Consider the following 20,175-nt stretch of genomic DNA (forward strand, 5'->3'; position numbering starts at 1 on the left):
GCAGCAATGCCAATTAACCAATCCACTAACAATTTCACCCCTCTGCATACACCTCTTAAACTCTAACCAAACACAACCCTATAACACAACAATCCACACAAACTTCACTACAACAAAACAAACCACACAGACCCGCACAACAGCACACAACGGCTACCGACCGGAAAACACCCCAAGCCCAGCGAATGGTGCTAACCGGGTTGAGGCTGCCAACAGCACATCACTGCTCTCTTGCACTTTTCCCACTTACTCACCACCCCCGTTCTCTTTTCAGAGGCGCCAGAACGCCAGGGGACCACTCTGGTGGTGATGTTAAAGGATATTTGTACCGTGCACTAACATCAACAAAGCCGTGGACCATTGGCCATATTCGCCCATCATAATCCCCAGCCGGGTCTCCGATCTTTTTGTCCCCAAGAAAGATGGTTGGCTCTGTGTGGACTACAGAGCATTGAATGTTGTGACCATCAAGAACCCCATCCCATTGATTTCTGAGTTGTTGGATCAGTTCCAATCATCGTCCATCGTCACTAAATTGGACCTACGAGGAGCTTATAATCTGGTTCGAATGAGTCAGGGGGACGAATGGAAGACTGCTTTCAAGACCCGTTATGGGTTGTTGGAATATCTGGTTTTGCTCTTTGGGCTCTGCAATACTCCGGCCACTTTTCAGCGCTTGATGAATGATCTATTCAGGGACATGTTAGACCAATTCGTGGTGATCTACCTTGATGACATTCTGATATTCTCCTCTTCTCCTGAACATGTTCAGCACATCAAACAGGTCTTGCAGCGTTTGCGTAAGAATGCTCTTTTTAACTTTGTGCAAGAGATGATGTGTGAAACAAAAGCCACATCTATGGTAAATTACTGAACCTAAGGAAAGAAACAAAAGTGGTAAAAGTTGTGAAGCTGCATATATTGAACGTTGAAGGAAACCTGAAAGCTCCTGGTTCTGTGACCTGCAATGGGTGGACCTGTGGTCTAAACTGCGCCTTGACCAGAGAACTTCTTTATGTCAGCAAGGAGGTTTACTGTGGTGTAAGCAGGACACCAAATACTGACGATCGTCGGACTTGGGGAAGGGAACCATGAGTTGTAAAAGTCTAGCTGAAAGCCAAAATATTTCCTCTTTATAGTGACACTGAGCTTAGGGAAGAGTGCACAAAGCTTTGGTACCTTGGAACTGTGTTTTCCTGGAATTGTGTTCAAGATATATCATTTTGATAGTGACACTAATCTTGGGGAAGAGAACCCTAACTTTTGATGTCCTGGAACTGTGTTGCACTGGAACTGTATTGAACTTGGGGAAGGGCACCCTGGTTGTTATAATACTGTATTTCTTCCAACGCTTAACGGAAGATAAATTGAACTTTGTATGAACATTTGGAAAAGGAAGCTGAAGAGTAAGCTAGTGCAGAAAGGGGTTCAGAATGTTATGTTTGAAGCACTAATTTACCTTATGGTTTGACATCCCTACAGATTGTTTTGTATTAGTTGTGAGGGCAAGAATAGGATTTGGACACAGAGAGATTTTTATGTTGAACTTACTGACGTTCCTTAGGTAGGGAAATCCTACCTTAGTATAGGGCAAGTTAGGTTTTAATCCATCCTGACCTTTTTGTTAATAAAACATTGTGCAATTTTGAATCGGTTGTCTGCGTCTCCTTCCATGATGCCACAGTGTCCTTAATTGTGAAGAAGGAATGCTTAGTGAATCCATTCTGAAAATCTAACATCAACATCGTACAAGGGTTACAAGTAATAAGTGAAGACTGCATCAAAGGAAGGTCGTGTGTGACCAATTGTGTTTCCGGAAGGAAGTCAGAAGTTGCCTCCTTAATACTACATGGGAATACAATTATATTCATCTCTTTTTGAAAATCTACCTTAAAGAATGCTTGCGTGTGCCCAATTAAGTTTTCACTTTGAAGAGTGAACCTTGAATTGTATTCCGAATTGACATTCTTTATTATTCCAAGAAGTTACAATCCTGAAGAGAACACCCATTACCCAAGCCAAGAGGCGAACCCTTTTCATAGTGCAACCAGTCCTGTTTAAACCCATCCACCTAATCGGAAGTTGTTAACAGTGGCCTCAGATATGTGTGGCATTGTTACCTGAAGCTAAAAGAGTGGCACTAGAGCTTCTGGGTAATTACTTGGACAGAAGAGGTGTGAGCAAAGCTGGGGAAGGTGAGCTGGGTGCTGGTACAGAATATTCAGAAGTTAACCTGTAATGCTAAAAGACTGCTGAAGCTGAAAGGAAGTAAGTCTTGTGAGCAGAGGCAGGTTATTCCTGCAGCAGTTAGACAGATGCAAGAGGCAAAGAAGCTACCCCTTTGTAGAAATGACATTGAAGGGAAGAGTGCCTTGCCTACCTGAAGATGATGAAATGTCTCAGACTTTGCCTGTTAATTCAAAACTAAAAAGCAGTGGTAGAAGTACCTGTACTGTGGCATACCAAGTTGTCAGCGGATGTCACATTGGATTGGTTTGAAGTAGTGGCATACTGTGGGACAAATTTGCCTGTTCTCATAGTAACAACTGTAGAAGTGTAGTTAAAAGGGAAGAAGCAACCCAAAAAGAAGCATCCTGACAAAAACACCAGGTATACTGCAGAATTCATAATCAATTGTAAAGTTGTAGCTGGAGAAGTTCTAAGAGTAAACATTACCTATTCTTTTGAACTGTGAACAGTGCCCAGATAGGCTTTTGAAGTAGTAGTTTCTTCCTGTGGTACCACACGCACGACTGGTCCAAAAATATCAATGGAACTGTTTGGGTGAAAGCAGGGGCACAAGCTTCTAGGTGTTCATTTGACATTTTTTTATTGGGAGTATTTGTACTCCCTATTTTTTTGGGGTGGGGGAGTATTTGCCTATTATTAGGGAGTAAAAGTGGGTGATACACCTCTTATCCGTATGGCTGACTGTGACAATAATCTTGAAGAGAAGATAACCAGGATTACCATTGGTGCCATTTAATTGCAAGAATTGGAAAGGGATCATTTGAACCAAAGCCAGAGAATTGTTACCAGTGGATTTTTTGCTTGATTAACTTATGTTTTAACTTGGAATTGATAAGAACTGGTTCCAGGCTTTTCTTTTTCCTTTGAACATTTTGAGGTTGACTTTGAAGCCCGGGGAAGAGATCTTACCCAGGTCAGGTGAAGGTCATCCAGATATTGCTTCCAATGCATTATCTTGTATTGCTTTATAATGTTCCTTGAATGTTCGTGGTTTAGAGTGAGGGCCAGTTTACCCCCATGCTAGAGATTGTTCCCTTAGCCTTTAGACTACGTAGGGAATTCCTCGGTAGGGCAAGCAAGGCTTTATTTGAAAACATTTACTAATAAAATTGTATTTTGAGAAAACTACAGTTGTCCGCGTCGCATTACTGACCCCTCACAAGAACCTACCATGAATATAAATATTTCTACACATATTTATTAATTACAAGTGTTCTACGTAGCGCCAATGCACCGTACTAGCATTACAAAGCACTTGCTTGCATAGAGAATTGCAAAAGCAGAATGAAGGGTATACATAATAAGAATTAGAAGGCATAGCTCCCAACTCACCCGCTTTTGGCGGGTGTCACCCGCCTTGAAAGCTGATGAATCACCCGCCAAGCTCCTCATACGCCCATTCACTTCTATGGGTCTCTCACCCGCCAAAAAGAAAATCGGGTGTTTTCACCCGCCTTCGTGACAAAAAAGGTTGGGAGCTATGAGAAGGGTCTGCACCAAAGCAAGCTGGCTACCCATCCACAAATAATGTACATTAGTCCACGGAAAGTGGGATTCGGAGAAAGGGGGGCACCCCCACAACTGCCTCAATTTCCTACCTGTTAGTACCCAGAGTTCTTCCTCTACTGCGTAGCCTTCAGCAGCCCCTCGTCCTCCTTCTACAGGCGCCGCTGTGCATGTATCGGAGGGTTTGCATATTCTGCCCCCTCCCCCACCCAATAGAGCAAGCCCTCCCCACTTTACAAATAAAAAACAGCAGAAGATGCAAAAACCCCGTGAGCAAATGAAAGGCACAGCAGACGCCGAAGGGCGCGAGAACCAGAGTGATGCAGTCACGCTCGCCAGGTCTAGGGCTGGGGCACGTGACTCTAGCATCAGCCAAAGCAGGTCCGAGAAGGGCCGAGGAGAGCCACACACTTTATGGACAGGATTGGCCTTTCCCAGCAGCACGGGAAGCCAATGAACAGACCTAAAAGGGGGCCGCGCCCTCGCGGGGCTGACTCCGCCTTTCATCCACTGAATGTGAAAGAGAGGAGTGCCACAGGGCCCCCGAGAGCTGGAGGCTTGACCCTGTGACAGAGCTGCCCACACTTGCACGTTGGAGCCAGCATTCCTTACCACGATGCCCCCTCCCCAATGATCTGCCCATCTGTGCTCCAGAGAATTCCCGCCTCTGGGCGCTGGTGTGATGGGGCACAGTCCCACAGTCCCAGGGCCTCTTCCCTGGATGTCAGTGGGGCGCTGGGGTCGCATCGCTTGGAATAATGAATAGGCCGGAGCGGGGGCGTCGCCGCATCTGCTGCTTCTGACGCTTTCCGACTTGGGGAAATGCGCAATCTATCGCGACATTATGGGACAGGAGGATGCACACTGCCTGCTAAGGTGCACGCTACTTACTATTGCTTGTTGGTTCTTTACAGCTTCACGCAATGCTTTCAAGAGATCAAAAGTCAAGATACGGGCGTTGCGCAAACCCCTAAACATTCAAAAGAAGGCTGCTTCGATTTGGGTCTCGAGTGTGAACTGCTTAAGAGTTTGGAACCTTCCTTTTGCTGAACTCCTCTATACTTACTATCTCCCCCGCCCCAGGCGATTCGAGGGTTAATACGGACCGTACGCCAAGTGTGAGACCGCCACACAATAGCACCTGGGTGCATGCAGGGACCACACCAGTGAAAAACGCAGACCACAACAACAAGAAGTACCTGCAGCTCAAACTACTCCACGAAACACTTGCCTCATGGGTTCCAGGCTCAGTGACCGCACGGGTTTAGTGCCACTGTGTGTGTGTCTCATGGGTTCCAGGCTCAGTGACCGCACGGGTTTAGTGCAACTATGTCTGTGCCTCATGGGTTCCAGGCTCAGTGACCGCATGGGTTTAGTGCAACTGTGTCTGTCTGTGTCTCATGGGTTCCAGGCTCAGTGACCGCACGGGTTTAGTGCAACTGTGTCTTTGTGTCTCATGGGTTCCAGGATCAGTGACCGCACGGGTTTAGTGCAACTGTGTGTGTGTCTCATGGGTTCCAGGCTCAGTGACCGCACGGGTTTAGTGCAACTGTGTCTGTGTCTCATGGGTTCCAGGCTCAGTGACTGCACGGGTTTAGTGCAACTGTGTCTTTGTGTCTCATGGGTTCCAGGATCAGTGACTGCACGGGTTTAGTGCAACTGTGTGTGTGTCTCATGGGTTCCAGGCTCAGTGACTGCACGGGTTTATTGCAACTGTGTCTGTGTCTCATGGGTTCCAGGCTCAGTGACCGCACGGGTTTAGTGCACTGTGTCTGTGTCTCATGGGTTCCAGGCTCAGTGACCTCACGGGTTTAGTGCAACTGTGTCTGTATGTCTCATGGGTTCCAGGCTCAGTGACCGCACGGGTTTAGTGGAACTGTGTCTGTGTCTCATGGGTTCCAGGCTCAGTGACAGTATGGGTTTAGTGGAACTATGTCTTTGTGTCTCATGGGTTCCAGGCTCAGTGACCGCATGGGTTTAGTGGAACTGTGTCTTTGTGTCTCATGGGTTCCAGGCTCAATGACTGCACAGGTTTAGTGGAACTGTGTCTGTGTCTCATGGGTTCCAGGCTCAGTGACAGTATGGGTTTAGTGGAACTAGGTCTTTGTGTCTCATGGGTTCCTGGCTCAGTGACCGCACGGGTTTAGTGCAACTGTGGCTGTGTTTCATGGGTTCCAGACTCAGTGACCGCACGGGTTTAGTGCAACTGTGTCTGTGTCTCATGGGTTCCAGGCTCAGTGACCGCACGGGTTTAGTGGAACTGTGTCTTTGTGTCTCATGGGTTCCAGACTCAATGACTGCACAGGTTTAGTGGAACTGTGTCTGTGTCTAATGGGTTCCTGGCTCAGTGACCTCACGGGTTTAGTGCAACTGTGTCTGTGTCTCATGGGTTCCAGGCTCAGTGACCGCACGGGTTTAGTGCACTGTGTCTGTGTCTCATGGGTTCCAGGCTCAGTGACCGCATGGGTTTAGTGGAACTGTGTCTTTGTGTCTCATGGGTTCCAGGCTCAATGACTGCACAGGTTTAGTGGAACTGTGTCTGTGTCTCATGGGTTCCAGGCTCAGTGACCGCACGGGTTTAGTGCAACTATGTCTGTGCCTCATGGGTTCCAGGCTCAGTGACCGCACGGGTTTAGTGCAACTGTGTCTGTCTGTGTCTCATGGGTTCCAGGCTCAGTGACCGCACGGGTTTAGTGCAACTGTGTCTTTGTGTCTCATGGGTTCCAGGATCAGTGACCGCACGGGTTTAGTGCAACTGTGTGTGTGTCTCATGGGTTCCAGGCTCAGTGACCGCACGGGTTTAGTGCAACTGTGTCTGTGTCTCATGGGTTCCAGGCTCAGTGACTGCACGGGTTTAGTGCAACTGTGTCTGTCTGTGTCTCATGGGTTCCAGGCTCAATGACCGCACGGGTTTAGTGCAACTGTGTCTTTGTGTCTCATGGGTTCCAGGATCAGTGACTGCACGGGTTTAGTGCAACTGTGTGTGTGTCTCATGGGTTCCAGGCTCAGTGACCGCACGGGTTTAGTGCAACTGTGTCTGTGTCTCATGGGTTCCAGGCTCAGTGACTGCACAGGTTTAGTGCACTGTGTCTGTGTCTCATGGGTTCCAGGCTCAGTGACCTCACGGGTTTAGTGCAACTGTGTCTGTATGTCTCATGGGTTCCAGGCTCAGTGACCGCACGGGTTTAGTGCAACTGTGTCTGTGTTTCACAGGTTCCAGGCTCAGTGACAGTATGGGTTTAGTGGAACTGTGTCTTTGTGTCTCATGGGTTCCAGGCTCAGTGACAGTATGGGTTTAGTGGAACTGTGTCTTTGTGTCTCATGGGTTCCAGGCTCAGTGACCGCACGGGTTTAGTGCAACTGTGTCTTTGTATCTCATGGGTTCCAGACTCAGTGACCGCACGGGTTTAGTGCAACTGTTTCTGTGTCTCATGGGTTCCAGACTCAATGACTGCACAGGTTTAGTGGAACTGTGTCTGTGTCTCATGGGTTCCTGGCTCAGTGACCTCACGGGTTTAGTGCAACTGTGTCTGTGTCTCATGGGTTCCAGGCTCAGTGACCGCACGGGTTTAGTGCACTGTGTCTGTGTCTCATGGGTTCCAGGCTCAGTGACCTCACGGGTTTAGTGCAACTGTGTCTGTATGTCTCATGGGTTCCAGGCTCAGTGACCGCACGGGTTTAGTGGAACTGTGTCTGTGTCTCATGGGTTCCAGGCTCAGTGACCGCACAGGTTTAGTGGAACTGTGTCTGTGTCTCATGGGTTCCTGGCTCAGTGACCTCACGGGTTTAGTGCAACTGTGTCTTTGTGTCTCGTGGGTTCCATGCTCAGTGACAGTATGGGTTTAGTGGAACTGTGTCTTTGTGTCTCATGGGTTCCAGGCTCAGTGACAATATGGGTTTAGTGGAACTGTGTCTTTGTGTCTCATGGGTCCCAGGCTCAGTGACCTCACGGGTTTAGTGCAACTGTGTCTGTGTCTCATGGGTTCCAGGCTCAGTGACCGCACGGGTTTAGTGCAACTGTGTCTTTGTGTCTCATGGGTTCCAGGCTCAGTGACCTCACGGGTTTAGTGCAACTTTGTCTGTGTCTCATGGGTTCCTGGCTCAGTGACCTCATGGGTTTAGTGCAACTGTATCTTTGTGTCTCGTGGGTTCCATGCTCAGTGACCTCACAGGTTTAGTGCAACTGTGTCTGTGTCTCATGGGTTCCAGGCTCAGTGACAGTATGGGTTTAGTGGAACTGTGTCTTTGTGTCTCATGGGTTCCAGGCTCAGTGACAGTATGGGTTTAGTGGAACTATGTCTTTGTGTCTCATGGGTTCCTGGCTCAGTGACCTCACGGGTTTAGTGCAACTGTGTCTGTGTCTCATGGGTTCCAGGCTCAGTGACAGTATGGGTTTAGTGGAACTGTGTCTTTGTGTCTCATGGGTTCCGGGCTCAGTGACAGTATGGGTTTAGTGGAACTGTGTCTTTGTGTCTCATGGGTTCCAGGCTCAGTGACAGTATGGGTTTAGTGGAACTGTGTCTTTGTGTCTCATGGGTTCCAGGCTCAGTGACCGCACAGGTTTAGTGCAACTGTGTCTTTGTGTCTCATGGGTTCCAGGCTCAGTGACCGCACGGGTTTAGTGGAACTGTGTCTTTGTGTATCATGGGTTCCAGACTCAATGACTGCACAGGTTTAGTGGAACTGTGTCTGTGTCTCATGGGTTCCTGGCTCAGTGACCTCACGGGTTTAGTGCAACTGTGTCTGTGTCTCATGGGTTCCAGGCTCAGTGACCGCACAGGTTTAGTGCACTGTGTCTGTGTCTCATGGGTTCCAGGCTCAGTGACCTCACGGGTTTAGTGCAACTGTGTCTGTATGTCTCATGGGTTCCAGGCTTAGTGACCTCACGGGTTTAGTGGAACTGTGTCTGTGTCTCATGGGTTCCAGGCTCAGTGACAGTATGGGTTTAGTGGAACTATGTCTTTGTGTCTCATGGGTTCCAGGCTCAGTGACAGTATGGGTTTAGTGGAACTATGTCTTTGTGTCTCATGGGTTCCAGGCTCAGTGACCGCATGGGTTTAGTGGAACTGTGTCTTTGTGTCTCATGGGTTCCAGGCTCAGTGACAGTATGGGTTTAGTGGAACTATGTCTTTGTGTCTCATGGGTTCCTGGCTCAGTGACCTCACGGGTTTAGTGCAACTGTGTCTGTGTCTCATGGGTTCCTGGCTCAGTGACCTCACGGGTTTAGTGCAACTGTGTCTGTGTCTCATGGGTTCCAGGCTCAGTGACCGCACGGGTTTAGTGGAACTGTGTCTTTGTGTCTCATGGGTTCCAGACTCAATGACTGCACAGGTTTAGTGGAACTGTGTCTGTGTCTCATGGGTTCCTGGCTCAGTGACCTCACGGGTTTAGTGCAACTGTGTCTTTGTGTCTCGTGGGTTCCATGCTCAGTGACAGTATGGGTTTAGTGGAACTGTGTCTTTGTGTCTCATGGGTTCCAGGCTCGGTGACAATATGGGTTTAGTGGAACTGTGTCTTTGTGTCTCGTGGGTTCCAGGCTCAGTGACTGCACAGGTTTAGTGGAACTGTGTCCGTGTATCATGGGTTCCAGGCTCAGTGACAGTATGGGTTTAGTGGAACTAGGTCTTTGGTTCTCATGGGTTCCAGGCTCAGTGACCGCATGGGTTTAGTGGAACGTTCTTTGTGTCTCGTGGGTTCCAGGCTCAGTGACTGCACAGGTTTAGTGGAACTGTGTCTGTGTATCATGGGTTCCAGGCTCAGTGACAGTATGGGTTTAGTGGAACTAGGTCTTTGTTTCTCATGGGTTCCAGGCTCAGTGACTGCACAGGTTTAGTAGAACTGTGATCTTCTGCCTCATGGGTCCCAGGATCAGTAACAGTATGGGTTTAGTGGAACTGTCTTTCTGTCTATTGGGTTCCAGGCTCAGTGACAGCATGGGTTTAGTGGAACTGTGTCTTTGTGTTTCATGGGTTCCAGGCTCAGTGACAATATGGGTTTAGTGGAACTGTGTCTTTGTGTTCTCATGGGTTCCAGGCTCAGTGACAGTATGGGTTTAGTGGAACTGTGTCTTTGTGTCTCATGGGTTCCAGGCTCAATGACTGCACAGGTTTAGTGGAACTGTGTCTGTGTCTCATGGGTTCCAGGCTCAGTGACTGCACAGGTTTAGTAGAACTGTGATCTTCTGCCTCATGGGTCCCAGGCTCAGTGACCGCATGGGTTTAGTGGAACTGTCTTTGTGTCGCGTGGGTTCCAGGCTCAGTGACTGCACAGGTTTAGTGGAACTGTGTCTGTGTCTCATGGGTTCCTGGCTCAGTGTTCTCACGGGTTTAGTGCAACTGTGTCCTTGTTTCTCGTGGGTTCCATGCTCAGTGACAGTATGGGTTTAGTGGAACTGTGTCTTTGTGTCTCATGGGTTCCAGGCTCAGTGACAATATGGGTTTAGTGGAACTGTGTCTTTGTGTCTCATGGGTTCCAGGCTCAGTGACAGTATGGGTTTAGTGGAACTGTGTCTTTGTGTCTCATGGGTTCCAGGCTCAGTGACAATATGGGTTTAGTGGAACTGTGTCTTTGTGTCTCATGGGTTCCAGGCTCAGTGACAGTATGGGTTTAGTGGAACTGTGTCTTTGTGTCTCATGGGTTCCAGGCTCAGTGACCGCATGGGTTTAGTGGAACTGTGTCTTTGTGTCTCATGGGTTCCAGGCTCAATGACTGCACAGGATTAGTGGAACTGTGTCTGTGTCTCATGGGTTCCAGGCTCAGTGACAGCATGGGTTTAGTGGAACTATGTCTGTGTCTCATGGGTTCCAGGCTCAGTGGCTGCACAGGTTTAGTAGAACTGTGATATTCTGCCTCATGGGCCCCAGGCTTAGTTACCTCATTGGTTTAGTGGAACTGTCTCATTCTGCCTCATGGGTCCCAGGCTTAGTTACCTCATTGGTTTAGTGGAACTGTCTCATTCTGCCTCGTGTGTTCTAGGCTCAGTGATCTCATGGGTTTAGTAGAACTGTGATCTTCTGACCATGGGTCCCATACTTTGTGATCTCATGGGTTTAGTAGAACTGTGTCTTTCTGCCTCATGGATTCCAGGCTTCATTAACTCGTGAGTTTAGTGGAACAGTGTCCTTGTGCGTAAAGTGTTCTAGGCTAAGTGACCTTGTAGGTTTAGTGGAACAGTGTCCGTGTGGGTCATAGATTCCAGGATCAATGGCTTCATGGGTTTAGTGCATACTGCATACAATGTACTCATTTTAACATAAGTTGCAAAAAATAAATATATCAATCTAAAAACTGCTCTGTAATTAAGTTAAATAGCTACTACATTTGGAATCTGGGAAGAGAGAAACGCCCGTTTATCTTTGTGCATCATTGGTACCAGGAACAGTGACCTCATAGGTTACGTGGGACTGTGTGTAATGGGTTCTAGGATCAGGGACCTCATGGGTTAAGTGGGACTGTGTGTAATGGGTTCTAGGATCAGTGACCTAAAGGGTTTAGTGGAACTGAATCTTTGTACGTCGTGTTCTAGACTCATTTGTCTCATGGGTTTAGTAGAACTGTATCTGTGTGTGTCATGGGTTCCAGGATGAGTTACCTTGTGGGTTTAGTGGAACTGTCTTTGTGGGTCATATATTTCCAGTCCAGGGGCCCAAGGAGTTTAGTGGAAGTCTGCGTTTGTGCATCATTGGTTCCAAGGTCAGGGAACTCTTGAGTTTTAATAGGAATGTGCCTTTGTGCGTCATGAGTTCCAGACTGATTGACCTCATGGCTTTAGTGGAACAGTGTCTTTGTGCAGCATGGGCTCCAGGCTCAATATTTTTATTTATTTTGTATATTTGTCATTTGAGAAGCGCCTATACAACAAATGTTGTTTGAAGCCACCACAAGACAAAAAAGGGTAGGGGGGATGAGATGGGGGGGGGGACAATAACGGTCCCACCAGACCAGTGTCATTCGGATCGTGCAAGTGCAGCAGCAAGAAGTGCAGGGGGAGGGGGGAGAACATGGTCATGGTGGAAGGGATAAAGCTCGGGTGGGAGGAGAGGAAGGGGCAGAGTGGAGGAAACAAGTACAAGGAGGGCGGAAAAAGCAGACCCTGGGACTAGGCAAGTGCTAAGGTGAGGCCAGGAGGGCAAGTACAGGGGGATGCAGGGAGTGAGGACCACATGCTAATTGCGAGTACGGGGGTGGACCGGGCTCGTTAGGGATTCCCACCAGGCCGGTCAGAGGAAGGGGGCCCGGAAGGGCAAGTGCAAGTCAGGGGCCTGGAAGGGGTTGCGGGGGGAGTAGGGGATACAGGGGTGGTGGGTAGACTGGGCAAGGTGGGCCTGGTGCCCTGTAGGACTCAGATGGGACCAGGCAGCCAGTCAATGCGGCAGTAAGGGGCATTAGCAGGGAAGGGATGGGGGGAGGAGAAGAGAAAAGGAGGGTCTTCATAAGCTTGCTGAACTTGAGATCCAGCTCAAGCCTGAGAGGGCATATGACGCCATGAGTTCAGAGGAACTGTGTCTGTGTATCCTCAGAGCTCCAAACGGTTTATTTGTGAGACCAACAGACCAAACATGCTCTCTCAGCAACTCAGCACTTTGCACTTCTTTATTGGGAACTAGGAACACGCGCATTTGGACGTGCAATAACTGGACAGTTTATGTACTATGGAAACAAGGCCTCCGTTACCCACAAGTCTGGCCCAGACTACAAAACAATGCCCCAAACCACAGCGAAACATGCTGTCGGAGCAGGCCGTCTGCCCGCAAGACGAGACTCACTCACGTCAAAGCTTGACCTGCCAGCCGCATACTGCATACTTAATTCTAACACACGTTGCAAAAAAGAAAGCAAGCCATCTAAACACTGCTCTGTAACTAAATGCAATGGTTGCTACGTGAGGGAGCGCGCTATTGCATTTGGAATCCAGGAAGGGAGAACCGCCTGTGAACTAGGCCCCGGCGAGTGCATTGACCTGGATGACACACTGGAGCAGTGGTATTCGAACTGTCTCATACTGTGCCCCACCCTCCTGGAGTACACATTATTTCTGCCCCCCACCACCGGCAATCCACAACTGCTTCTATTTTCTGCCAATGTGTTTATCTATTCAAATCAATCACGTTCTAAAGGACCACACCCCCCCTGGACATCCTTCGGGCACCCACAGTTTGAAGACCACTGTGATAGGGTCTCCCTCACTTTTAGTTGGAGAGGACCCCTTCAGCACAGCGGTGTCACTGTGACAGTTCTGCACAGGGTCAGGCCAGAGGATGAGCGGATAGTAGGGGACCGAGTCAGAGGGCTTGGGAGCGGGTGGGCTATAGAGGTCACTAAAGCGAGGGGTAATGAGCTGGGGTGTTAATTTTGCAACTTTTAATTAAAAAAAAAAAATACCACCACACTACAAAGTAACAAAGTCAATTCACGAAGAAGAGGACATCTTTGGGGTCAGTTCCTGAAAGCAATAGTTGGGCAAAGCTGTTTATTTATGGAAACAAAAGCGCGTTATTTGTGTTAATGGCCGGGAGCCAGCCCTGGGCTCTTTTCCATTTCCAGGCTTCGAAATTGGGGGGAGCTGGGAGCTATTTAGATCCTACTTCTAGCCTGGTGAGCTTGAAACCAATAGCTACCAGGAGCTACTGCTGGCTCCTAGGCCCAACTGGTGCCTCCCAAACATGTAAGTGTGACAATAACTTTGAGTATTTGAGAATGTTAATGAAAAAAAAATGGGACACATCTAATACACATTGAAACACAATGGTTCATACAAAATGGACAAAACGTTAAAGGAGCATCTCCGGTAGCTCCTGGTTCCCCTGCGGTAGCTCCCGCCTACAGGGTGGTGCCTGACACCCAGGAGCTGGGTTTAGCTAGCTCCTGTGTGCCTGCTCCTAGTTCCCCAGTGTAGCTCCTATCTACTGGGTGATGCCCGACACCCAGGAGCTGGCTTTAGCTTCTGTGAAACTGCTCCTGGTTCCCCTGCGGTAGTGCCCGCCTACAGGGTGGTGCCCGACACCCAGAAGCTGGTATTAGCTCCCATGTATCGGCTCCTGGTTCCCCTGCGGTAGCTCCGCCTACAGGGTGGTGCCTGACACCCAGGATCTGGGTTTAGCTCCTGTGTATCCGCTCCTTGTTCCCCTGCAGTAGCTCATGCCTACAAGGTGGTGCCCAACACCCAGGAACTGGTATTAGCTCCTGTGTATCCGCTCCTGCCTACTGGGTGATGCCCAACACCCAGGAGCTGGTATTAGCTCCTGTGTATCCGCTCCTGGTTACCCTGCGGTAGCTCCTGCCTACATGCTGATGCCTCACACCCAGGAGCTGGCTTTAGCTCCTGTGTACCCGCTCCTGGTTCCCCAGCAGTAGCTCCTGCTGTAGGGTGGTGCCTGACTCCCAGGAGCTGGTATTAGCTCCTGTGTATCCGCTCCTGGTTACCCTGCAGTAGCTCCTGCCTACAGGCTGATGCCTCACACCCAGGTGCTGGGTTTAGCTCCTGTGTATCCGCTCCTGGTTCCCCTGCGGTAGCTCCCGCCTACAGGCTGATGCCTCACACCCAGGAGCTGGGTTTAGCTCCTGTGTATCTGCTCCTGGTTCCCCTGCGGTAGCTCCCGCCTACAGGGTGGTGCCCAACACCCAGGAGCTGGTATTAGCTCCTGTGTATCCGCTCCTGGTTACCCCGTGGTAGCTCCTGCCTACAGGCTGATGCCTCACACCCAGGAGCTGGGTTTAGCTCCTGTGTATCCGCTCCTGGTTCCCCTGCGGTAGCTCCCGCCTACAGGGTGGTGCCCAACACCCAGGAGCTGGTATTAGCTCCTGTGTATCCGCTCCTGGTTACCCCGTGGTAGCTCCTGCCTACAGGCTGATGCCTCACACCCAGGAGCTGGGTTTAGCTCCTGTGTATCCGCTCCTGGTTACCCCGCGGTAGCTCCCGCCTACAGGGTGGTGCCCAACACCCAGGAGCTGGCATTAGCTCCTGTGTATCCGCTCCTTGTTCCCCTGCGGTAGCTCCTGCCTACAGGGTGGTGCCCAACACCCAGGAGCTGGTATTAGCTCCTGTGTATCCGCTCCTGGTTCCCCAGCGGTAGCTCCCGCCTACAGGGTGGTGCCCAACACCCAGGAGCTGGTATTAGCTCCTGTGTATCCGCTCCTGGTTACCCTGCGGTAGCTCCTGGCTACAGGCTGATGCCTCACACCCAGGAGCTGGGTTTAGCTCCTGTGTATCCGCTCCTGGTTCCCCAGCGGTAGCTCCCGCCTACAGGGTGGTGCCCAACACCCAGGAGCTGGTATTAGCTCCTGTGTATCCGCTCCTTGTTCCCCTGCGGTAGCTCCTGCCTACAGGCTGATGCCTCACACCCAGGAGCTGGTATTAGCTCCTGTGTATCCGCTCCTGGTTCCCCAGCGGTAGCTCCTGGCTACAGGCTGATGCCTCACACCCAGGAGCTGGGTTTAGCTCCTGCGCATTGAATTTCAGCTTCGAACCCTGCATTTGAATCATCTGCGAGAACACTGCAACTTTCAGCCATCTTCCCAAATCCTCAACATTATCCTTGGCATTTTAACTCTGCAAACAAAAATCATTTCTACTGGGGAAGAGTCATCCTTCCTGTGTCAACAACTGACAACCAACCCACTGAGATGCGAAAGACCCTACACGTTTCTATTGAACACAATCCATGCACAGCTCTCAAGTTCCACGGCAAGCCACTGCTACACAGAACATGCAGAATTAATATCAAGTATTCGGAGATAAACCCGCCTGGGCGTGCAGTGCAGGATGAGGAAAGGCGCGTGCTAGGAAGAAGGCGTGGCCTTAGAGCAAAGCTCAAGATGCCACGCCAACGAGATTGTCAAGCAGTACACACACATCCTGACGGGCAACCACAAGTGGAGCGCCTGGGCGATCATGCTGGCAGCGCTCAGAAACCACCCCATCAATACCAAATGGACTGCCTCAACTTGGGTACCTGCCGATGGCCCTCAGGGGCCGAAGCCATCCCTCAATGGGGTTCGCACAAGATAAAGGGGATCTAAAAGTCGAGGTAGTTTGCATTTTAAACATGATATGCATTAAAACCTTTATCTGGTGTGCCACTCAAACAAAGCATGCAACAACAGCACGCCAAGAATCGTTACAGCCCCAGTGCCACGGAGCTCATCGCAGCTGGGGTCCAATGGCCCAGGCCCCAGTGCCACGGAGCTCATCGCAGCTGGGGTCCAATGGCCCAGGCCCCAGTGCCACGGAGCTTATCGCAGCTGGGGCCCAATGGCCCAGGCCCCAGTACCACGGAGCTTATCGCAGCTGGGGTCCAATGGCCCAGGCCCATCACAGCTGGGGTCCAATGGCCCAGGCCCCAGTGCCACAGAGCTCAACGCAGCTGGGGTCCAATGGCCCAGGCCCATCACAGCTGGGGTCCAATGGCCCAGTGCCACAGAGCTCATCGCAGCTGGGGTCCAATGGCCCAGGCCCCAGTGCCACAGAGCTCATCGCAGCTGGGGTCCAATGGCCCAGGCCCCAGTGCCACGGAGCTTATCGCAGCTGGGGTCCAATGGCCCAGGCCCCAGTGCCACGGAGCTTATCGCAGCTGGGGTCCAATGGCCCAGGCCCCAGCGCCACGGAGCTTATTGAAGCTGAGGTCCAATGGCCCAGGCCCCAGTGCAACAGAGCTTATCGCAGCTGGGGTCCAATGGCCCAGGCCCCAGTGCCACGGAGCTTACTGAAGCTGAGGTCCAATGGCCCAGGCCCCAGTGCAACAGAGCTTATCGCAGCTGGCGTCCAATGGCCCAGGCCCCAGTGCCACAGAGCTTATCGCAGCTGGGGTCCAATGGCCCAGGCCCATCGCAGCTGGGGTCCAATGGCCCAGGCCCCTGTGCCACAGAGCTTATCGCAGCTGGGGTCCAATGGCCCAGGCCCATCGCAGCTGGGGTCCAATGGCCCAGGCCCATCGCAGCTGGGGTCCAATGGCCCAGGCCCCAGTGCCACGGAGCTTATCGCAGCTGGGGTCCAATGGCCCAGGCCCCAGTGCCACAGAGCTTATCGCAGCTGGGGTCCAATGGCCCAGGCCGCAGTGCCACGGAGCTTATTGAAGCTGAGGTCCAATGGCCCAGGCCCCAGTGCCACAGAGCTTATCGCAGCTGGGGTCCAATGGCCCAGGGCCCAGAGCTTATCGCAGCTGGGATCCAATGGCCCAGGCCCATCGCAGCTGGGGTCCAATGGCCCAGGCCCCTGTGCCACAGAGCTTATCGCAGCTGGGTCCAATGGCCCAGGCCCATCGCAGCTGGGGTCCAATGGCCCAGGCCCCAGTGCCACGGAGCTTATCGCAGCTGGGGTCCAATGGCCCAGGCCCCAGTGCCACAGAGCTTATCGCAGCTAGGGTCCAATGGCCCAGCTTACGATACAGAGACCGCACTCATGATGCGGACACTTAGGGGTAACCAATGGCCATGGCCATTTCCCACACCTCCCACTGCATTTTCTATGGATACCACCTCTCCGTCTGCCACTACCCAGCGTGGTCACAATTCTTTTCCTCTAGCTCGTGGGTGTGTGTAGATGGAAGCAGAGCCATTGGTTCATCTGCCAGGCAGCACGTCCAACCAATGGTCCTACTCTTTGTTTGAATTTGCTCGTTTGGAATGATAAAGATTTGGATTGCCAAGTGCAACTTTTGATGTGAGAGTAGCCTCAGATTAGTATATATGATTTTAATGTGTTTGTTAATTTGTGACTTTTACTCATTTAATGTGCACAATTTCTCTTGTTTTTTTTTCTTTCCCAAGATATGTAAAATGTTGACTTTCTTTTTTCCTTGTTTACTATGTGTAAAAAGTCAGGATTATTTTTTTTGGCTATATCACAATTTAAAAAAAGGAATAGGTTTCTCTTCATCCCACTAACTACCCAACGGCACTGCTTGATCTGTGCACAGCATCCTCTCACAAGCGCTATATCCAATCAGCCACCCTCCTTGACCTTTCTCTGCATGCCACCAAGCCCAACCATGGCGAAGTCGGATCTGCAGAGGTCTCTCTGCCAAGCACTTTATCCAACCAGTTGCCCAGCTTGAGCATCATACATGTTCCTCTGCACACCACCAGCTGCAAGTGACAGCATCACTGACAGGCAACATGGCCAACCAATAGTCCTGCCCGATCTTCACAGGTGTTGCGCATGTCGTCAGCTCTACCCAATGGCACTGCGTGATCTACACACATCTTCCTCTGCCAGGTGCGTTATGCAATCAATAACCCTGCTTGATGTTCACACGTTTATCTGCATGCCACAGCCTCGAACTGATGACACCGTGCCATCTTCACACATCTGTCTCTTCCAGTGGCCATGCCCAATACATGGCGGGGTCGAGCTTCTCTGTTTATACCCTGTGCATCTCTGCATGGCTAGATAGCAAGGCCCTGCTGACTCGGCCACCAGACAATGCTGCTCGCCCCCCTCAGAATCAGGCTATAATCATCTCTGCTTTGGCAATAAGTGCTGCCTCAACTTCAGCCATCGCTGTGGAGTGCATCAGTAACTCTACTCCCCACTGCACATTTCAGAAACTGAACGTTTTTCAATGCACAGGATCATCAAATTCACCACAGCCAATAAAGAGAGCATGCCGTCTGCTCTTAACATATTTCTGAAGACTGGACGAACAGATGTAACTTCAATCAGCATACATACACTTGACATTTTAAACATATCCTTTGTACAGAGCCAAATGTTAAGTAATGACAGGCTGAGAAGCTGCAAGCATTTTTGAGGGGCTTCTGTCGTATACTATCAGATAGAAAGAAGATGTGCTCAACCTTAGCCCCATGCAGATCTCCCTGCACTCAAGATCCCTCCCACTCTCTCTGCAGACACCCCCATAATCTCACTCAGTCACTAGTTAGCCCTGTCTCGATGATCCGCTGCTTTCAAACTCTCCCTGTGCACCAAGACTCACCCTCAGCCTGCTGGTGACTATTATTCACCACATATCATTTGGCCCACACTTCTCCCTGCTGGCCCCCTGCACTCACCCCAGTCCTCCCAGCTGACCCACTGTACTCGCCCCTATCCTCCCCATAGACCGCTTCACTCACCCCATTCCTCCCAGCTGACCACTTACACTCATCCCTTCTCCCTGTGCACTCATTTCTCCTCCCGGCTGGTGCCTTAAGCTCACCCTGCTCCCTGATGACCACTGCAGTCACCAGTACCCATCCCTGATGACCTCCTTGCCCCCACACCCACTCCTCCCTAATGACACCCATGCACCCCCTTGCACTCACCCCCCACTCCTGCCAGCTGAGCACTTGAACTCACCCTACCCCGAGGATCCCCTGCACTTCCCGCCACTCCCCCGCTGAGCACTTGTACTCAACCCCAACCTCTGAGGACCCCCTGCAGTCGCCACTCCACCCTGCTTACCGCTTGCACTCCCCCCCTCTTCCCCGCTGGCCACTTGCACTCCTCCTGTATGATCCCCCTGCGCTCAGCCTACTTCTCCCTGATGACCCCATTCTACGAGCTGAGCCTCTACACTCACCTTCACTTCTTCCTGCTGAGCCTTCCTCCCCTCTCCCCAATCACCCCCGGCTCCTCAGCTCGCCCCACACTTCTCTCTGGAACCACTGCACTACCCTTCATGTCTCTCCTGGTGGACTCACCCCAGTGGCCTGGGTACCACTCACTGGCCTCATCCTCGTGTGCATTCCTCCTCCTAGCACTGGGGAGGATTAGGGGGGGCTCCCCTGATCCATCTCACTTCTTTTACCTCCCCCTTCTAGCCTCCACTCCCTTCCTACCCCCCACCACCACCCCATCACTCCCCGGGGACCCCTTCCACACTCACTGTCCCCACCATTGCCTCCTGCCCCCTGGCTCCCCTCTGCCACTCACCCACAGCTCGCTGCCCCAGCTCATGGCTCCGGTCCCGGCCCCTCCGGAGGTCGGACGCCCGCTCGCCCGCGGTGCTCTGCTCGCCCCCGGCGCTGCGCTCGCTCTCGCTCTCTCTCTCTCCTCGCACAGCCTCTCAGCGGCTGCGGCAGCGGGAGCGCGCGCCGAGCGGGCACTGGCCTGCCTGCAGGGGGAGCCAAAACCAGAGACACAGAAGAAGGACTAGCGCTGGCCAGGCTCGAGACCCGCGGCGAAGGCCCGAGAACGGCTGCGTTATGTGAGACCCTCCCGAGTGTGCCGGCCCCGCAAGGAGCCCGACACATCCCAAACGTGATCATTCCCAGTGGAGAGTAAGGGGGCGACTGAAAATCAAACGCTGTGTAAGCCTTCCGAGTGATACATAGTCAAGACCTATTAGTGTATCTTTATCGAAATGCTAACGTAACTTTTTCAAAGAACTGTAGGATTTCTCAGGTAAATTGATTTTGAAATATTCCAAAGTACTAGGTAGTACTTGTATTAATAATGAACATATAAGAGACCTATGCGTT

The 20,175-nt window shown here is 51.2% G+C and overlaps 1 protein-coding gene across 15 annotated transcripts in view; it reads right to left on the reverse strand.

Annotated features, from left to right (window-relative positions):
- The window catches only part of FNBP1 (formin binding protein 1), a 1,284,153-nt gene extending 1,264,370 nt beyond the window's left edge, over positions 1-19,783 (reverse strand). For 14 of the 15 annotated variants that reach the window (XM_069609253.1, XM_069609251.1, XM_069609250.1 and 11 more), the window contains exon 1: positions 19,628-19,783. In XM_069609253.1, coding sequence (XP_069465354.1) covers positions 19,628-19,651 — 24 coding nt within the window. In that variant the 5' untranslated portion in view covers positions 19,652-19,783. The remainder of the gene's footprint in view (positions 1-19,627) is intronic. The other variant, XM_069609256.1, reaches the window with a different exon arrangement.
- Positions 19,784-20,175: the final 392 nt, after the last annotated feature.

This window comes from Ambystoma mexicanum, chromosome 8, assembly GCF_040938575.1.
Source record: "Ambystoma mexicanum isolate Mex_15411 chromosome 8, UKY_AmexF1_1, whole genome shotgun sequence".
In the NCBI taxonomy this organism is placed as follows: domain Eukaryota; kingdom Metazoa; phylum Chordata; class Amphibia; order Caudata; family Ambystomatidae; genus Ambystoma; species Ambystoma mexicanum.